Genomic DNA, 5,847 nt, shown 5'->3' with positions numbered 1-5,847 from the left:
TGTGGCAGTGCGAATAACACTGGGTTGTTTAGACCCATCAAAACACGAGGCTTCGTGGCCGATCACAAAAGTCTACGCGGCTTATCGAGGCCGATTCACCCTGCTGCGAGCACGTTCACTAAACTGCCTACTAGATAGAATCTACTACCAAATATTCTCTACATGATCTTTGCTACTACTACTACTAGGCCTACTAGCCTACATGTACTACTACGAGACAGTACAAGAAAGTGTCACTCAGGCAAAGATAGTGTAACTTTGACTCAGCCACGTTGTGTACACACTTTTTATACCCCAATTTTAACCCGGAAGTCCATTCGGAGGATTTGACCTTTTCACTTGACCAAAGTGTGCCAAAATGGTAGCCCAGCTTTTGCCCCTCCATGAAGGAAAAATCTGGCCCTCATTCAAACCATTGGGATTGAGCAAAATTTTGCGTACTGTGCTTTGTTCTTTACAATATTCATTATGATTATGATTTATAAGTATTACACTGAGACATAACTGTACTAAATGAGAAAGGTGCACCACTATGAAAGTGGAACGAACTCAGTTGCCTGAAAAGGGTAGTTTGAGCATGTGTGGCCTAAATAAGCTAAACCCCCCTCCCTTACCTTATTTAGGCCACAGTCCACTGTGGCCTAAATAAGCTAAACCCCCCTCCCTTACCTTATTTAGGCCATATGTGGCCTAAATAAGCACTCCCTTCTTTGTTATGTAGCTGCCTGACTTCCTCAGAGTATGTTCAATCAATAGCCACCGTCTTCTTCTTCCTATCTCATCCGTGACTGGGATCTGTCTTGTTTTCCCTTGCTGGTGACCCTGTCTGTCCATCTAATTCACAGTAACTTTCTTAGACACTTATTTAAAAAAACCCGGGATCCTTTTTACTCTTTATGCAAGTCTGTGATGAGTTCCATTTTTCACATCCATACAACAGGACTGACTTAACACTTGAATTGAAAATTCTCAGCTTTGTTCTTAGTGAGCTCTAATCTTCCAAATCCTATCCAAAGATATGAAAGGCTCCTGTGTTTTTCCAAAGCGTGACTTTATTTCAGCACTTGTTCCTCCCTCTCTGTCAATTGTACTCCCAAGATAGCAGAAGGATTCAACGTCTTCTAGTGATGCAATCACACGAAAGAACCTTTTTGTATACGTAAAGTGACGAAAGATTCTGTGATCGAACCAGCCAAGTTTCCTCTCCCACCTCCATTTAGCTGTCCCTGTCGTTTTATGCAAGAAAAATTCTGAAATTATTCAAACTGAGCCTCCCAAAAAGTGAAATTATGCGATTCTGTTAATTTTCACAAAGAATGATGAAGCAAAATGATAAGAAATTATGCAAAAAAATAATCAAATTGTGCTAAATTATGCGGGGTGAATAAAACCACGTGGACAGATTTAGTCTAGGTTACACTATAGGCGAGAACAGGATGGGCACAAATTCCCAATGAGCACCAGACTTGTGACTTTAAATTTTGCGAACAATCATAAACAAACCTGAAACACATTTATTTTATCATACATGAAGCATGTTCTTATGAGAACACCATCTATTTGCTTGTCAATTTAATAGCTTTTTCGTGACCAACCGTCGATAGACTGCGAAAAACGTGGGTGTTACTTATGCGTTAGATAGCGCACCTACCAATATTGTTTTAAAGATTGACTTCTGATCTTGTTTTAGTTGAACCTGGGTTACTCCCTCCCCCCCCTTTTTTTTAAGAAAAAAATTATAACAACAAGCACAATGTTAAAACAAACAATCCAATAACAATTTAAAAAAATAGATTTTCTAAAAAGATTTCAACTGTTATCTGTCTTTGGCTGTGTTGGGCCGTGACTACATTCTAAATGTACCTCTTTATTTTTCGGGTGCACTTTATATGCTTACAGCTCGTTTTGTTGAAAAGTTTTATCCCTAAATTACCAACTTCGGGAGAATCTTTCGACGATCTGTCTGTTCCTATAATTATAATCCTAACACTTACAAACAAACTGAAAATTAGCTGTTGTAAAGGCTAACCATGCAAATTAAGACAGAATTGTGCAAATAAAAGATTACACAGGCCTATGTCATTATTCATACTATTGCTGTGACTATGGTTAATTCATATATTATTACATTTTCCTTGGTAAAAAGTTTAAATAACTTACTCTGGAGAAGAAGGTTGCCTATACATTTTATACAAGTAGGTGGTCAGATTATATTGAAGGTGCGTGAGGCATTTTATAGATCTATAAACTACAGATATCTCGATAATTGTGTGACGTCTTCATTCCTGTACCTGTATCAAAATCAAATACATGTCCACCCCCCCCCCGTACAGCATTACGCTAACCATAGTGCACTGTATCATTCTTTGTAATGTTTTTTTTTTTAGATGTTCGTTTAACGGCGCTCGCAACTGCATAACGTAATATGAGCGCTCGGGACTCATTAAACATTTTCAGTTTGGTAGGAAATTTTCAATTTTGCCCGGGTAGCGGCCGAAGCCTACTCTTATCGATTTTGGACCACCACGGAATCTTCAACATGCGCAAATTGCACACAGGACCTCCAAGAATTTTCGTCCTTATCCGAGAAAGCTAGCCTATAGATCTTACCCACCATAAGACTAGGGGTGTGGCCGATAGACAGCATAGAATAATATATAAGGATAGAGTCAAGGAGTAGGCCTAACAGTAATAAGGCTACAGAAAGCGTCCGGAGTCCAAAGGGGGCAAATGAAGTGGGGCAGAAAGTGGAGACGAAAGCAGACGACAGAACATGGTTAGACAGTACGAAAAGCGGTGAAAGGACTGAAAGGTGACACTGTTGAGAGTTGAGAGGAGAAAATTTTCCGTCGCTAACCAGATTGGAACCCGGGATCTAGATCTAGATCTATTGGTTGAGAGGCGTCGAACAACGTAACCTCTCAACCTCGAGATCGCCCCCTTTTGTTATGTTTGCCAAAACAATAGTAGATCTATACCGACAAAATAAATAATGTATGAATAATATAATAGTACTTGAAATTATAAGTAAATATAAATAATAAGTAAATAAATAAACAGTTACGAGCGGAAATTTGACAAGAGTTAGAAATAACTAACATTGCTACCAGTATTAACTCCCCTAATTGCGAAATTATTGTAGCCTACTTAGATGTATTTGAATTGTTTCTCTTGCAAATCAGTGAGAGTTCTTGAACTGCAAGAGTGACGAGATATCTAGAATCTAGATCTAGGCTAGATCTATATGTCCAAGACAATTACATGTATCTGTAAAGACGACGACTTCTCACTCTTTTGTTGAAAGCGTAATTCGCCCCAGAACCGTTGTTTTGCGCTTGATAAAGGGGGTAGGCCTAGTTCTATGGTATAGATCATAGATGGTATAGATCTAGTGCCAGTGCGCTTTTGAATTTAGAGAAAAAAACCAACTAACTTAAACAACCGTTAAGAACCACGGTACCGAAATAGTGAGATGGCGTCATTTGTTGCACTCAGCTATATTCTTGCGATGAATTTCTAGATAATAGAGCATATGTACTTTATCAAAACTTTTTGATTAGATCTAAAGATCTAGATCTAGATCTAGATCTAGATTTTAGATCTCTTCAGAATATAGAAAGCCATGTAAACCGACATGCGCATGCGAATATGCAGTGAACATTTGAACTCTCGGGCCTTCCTTTTCCTCGTCTGGGAAATCGGTTTATAGGTTAAAGTTCACGAGACAAGGTCGCTGAAAAGGTCATGACGTAGTTTCCGTCCCAGTGTGCATTGTTATGATGTCCGCCATTAGTCACTGTATCGAACAGTGATGCTTGTACGGTTATCTTGTTTTAAAGATTCTTTTCTTAAGGATGGTCTTATGTGGTTCAAAATGTGAGGGCTGCATAGCATTAGGTCACTAGTTTTCAGTTTTGACTGATTTTATAGTCTAGGGGGTGAGTGACTCTTATATTCAGCCTGCATTTCGTGGATTGAGTGCGAAATCTCGACACTATACTGTACACAGTACACACAGGCAGTGACAGTGTATTGATTGAAGCATTCTTATCTTGTGACACGGAGCCGTGCTGTGAACAGCACGTTTTCAAAACTGTTTAGGGTGCTACCTGTGTTCTCGGATTATAGTAAAGCTACAATTCGGAATAACAATGGAAAACGTTCAGCAATCGGAAGCATCTGCTAATCCTGCCGACCAGCTACGTGGGCAGGGTTTGAATACCGTACCTAAAGTAGACACGCTTCAAGCTGTCAACGAAGAGAGTTCCAATCTCAGTCCATCAAAATCAGCTGACCCTGCCAGAAAGAAAACGTTTAAGATTATAAGTGTTAAAAAGGGTGGCAGTGGAGACCTGCCGGTAGATAATGATGCTGATAGTGTTGATGGCTTGGATGAAAGCCAGACTGAAGATCTCAGTTCAGAATTGTATGATACAAGCTCGAAAGCAACTGATGTTGATATGGATTTACAGGATAACATGATGCCCCTTACTCCAGATGATGTCACAAGTACAACAACAATTGTTGTGAAACAGAAGCCGGACAGAGAATCTCAGTCTCGTTTCAAAGTGGTGAAAATAGAAACCAAAGAACCATTCCGAAGAGGTAAATGGGTTTGTTATGACTTTTTCGACACGGCACCTGCTGCTGTGGTAACGTTAGAGAAAAATGGCTCAAAAGTGACTGAAGACAGTATTATACCTGCCTTATCTGGCAACCTTAGTTCTTCTAGTTCTGTACATTATGTACATGGGGTAAATGAATCTTCCAGTAATATATTTGTCACGCCTGTTGCCCTAAGTCCCCCAGTGGTTGATAGTAGTCAACCCATTCTGTCCGAAGTATTTGTTCCAATTCAACCTGCACCATCTAGTCAAGTATTAAGCCAGCTTGACGGAGTTTCCTCTGAAGGGATGGTGCCCGGAGTATCCACAGAAGTGATGGCACCTTTACTAGCTCACCAGATCCGTATGTCTTATAATCGTGCTGTTTCCTCGTCCAGTACGTCGTTTGAAACTCTTGCTCAGCCAGTGCAGACCAATATTGTTCAGAGTCTGCCGCAGTCCAACCTCTTTCCATATGCTCAAAATGGACCAGCAACATCACTGTACCAAAATGGAGTCCAGACAGGACAGACCACTCAGATTATCGCTGTACCAAACTCAACGTTGATAGCTGCCGCTGGAGGGGCTCAAGGTGTGATACCGTCCTCCGTTTCTGCAGACTTCAAATCTGCTGTTCAAGATAACATGAGTTCTGCTCAGAATCAAGGGTTTATCGTCGTAGGTGGTGTTCCCATCCCACGGTCTCAGAGCCAGAGTCACGTCGGAGGCAATCTACCCCCGTCTGGTGGGGATCCGTCGGCTACCTCTCAGCAAGTTGGCACAGGGAGTGTCCTCCCGTCAGCAGGTAGTGACATTATGACCTCTTCCACTGGTAACCTAGGCATCGGTGACCAGGCACTGAGTGGCGTCGCCATGGATGAGAGCACTGGGAGTATAAAGACGCTGCAGGCTGATGGGGAAGCACCGCAGGACCTGGAGGAAGCTGTCGAGACCATGTACAACATGGGACTACAGGAGGGGAATGAGGAGAACGTGGACGAGAGGTAAGTCTCGTTGTCATGTAATCTGTGTTTGTTCTACTGTACTTTTTCATTTTGATGGACTTTTTGAGTGCTTCTGGTCCTGAGAAACCCCTTTACTTCTCTCTCTCGCTCTGCCAACAAATGGACTTGAATATTGCTGGACCGAAGTTCCGTTCTCTGCTAAATTTGGATCGTATAGACAGCGAAAGATCTTGTCAGTTTGTTAGTGTTTGAGCGCTTAATCAGCTGCTTGCACTGTA

General features: G+C 41.3%; 1 protein-coding gene across 1 annotated transcript; it reads left to right on the top strand.

Moving 5' to 3' along the window:
* Positions 1-3,472: 3,472 nt before the first annotated feature.
* LOC101845472 (protein bunched, class 2/F/G isoform) lies at positions 3,473-5,608 on the top strand (the record flags this gene model as incomplete). The annotated part of the gene is given in 1 exon segment (XM_013083197.2): positions 3,473-5,608. A coding segment is annotated over 1 exon segment (1,457 nt), but the record flags the coding sequence as incomplete, so codon positions are not given.
* Positions 5,609-5,847: the final 239 nt, after the last annotated feature.

Source organism: Aplysia californica, unplaced genomic scaffold, assembly GCF_000002075.1.
Source record: "Aplysia californica isolate F4 #8 unplaced genomic scaffold, AplCal3.0 scaffold00217, whole genome shotgun sequence".
In the NCBI taxonomy this organism is placed as follows: Eukaryota; Metazoa; Mollusca; class Gastropoda; order Aplysiida; family Aplysiidae; genus Aplysia; species Aplysia californica.
The sequence above is the reverse complement of the archived record's forward strand: the minus strand, read 5'-3'. Positions and strand labels throughout refer to the sequence as shown.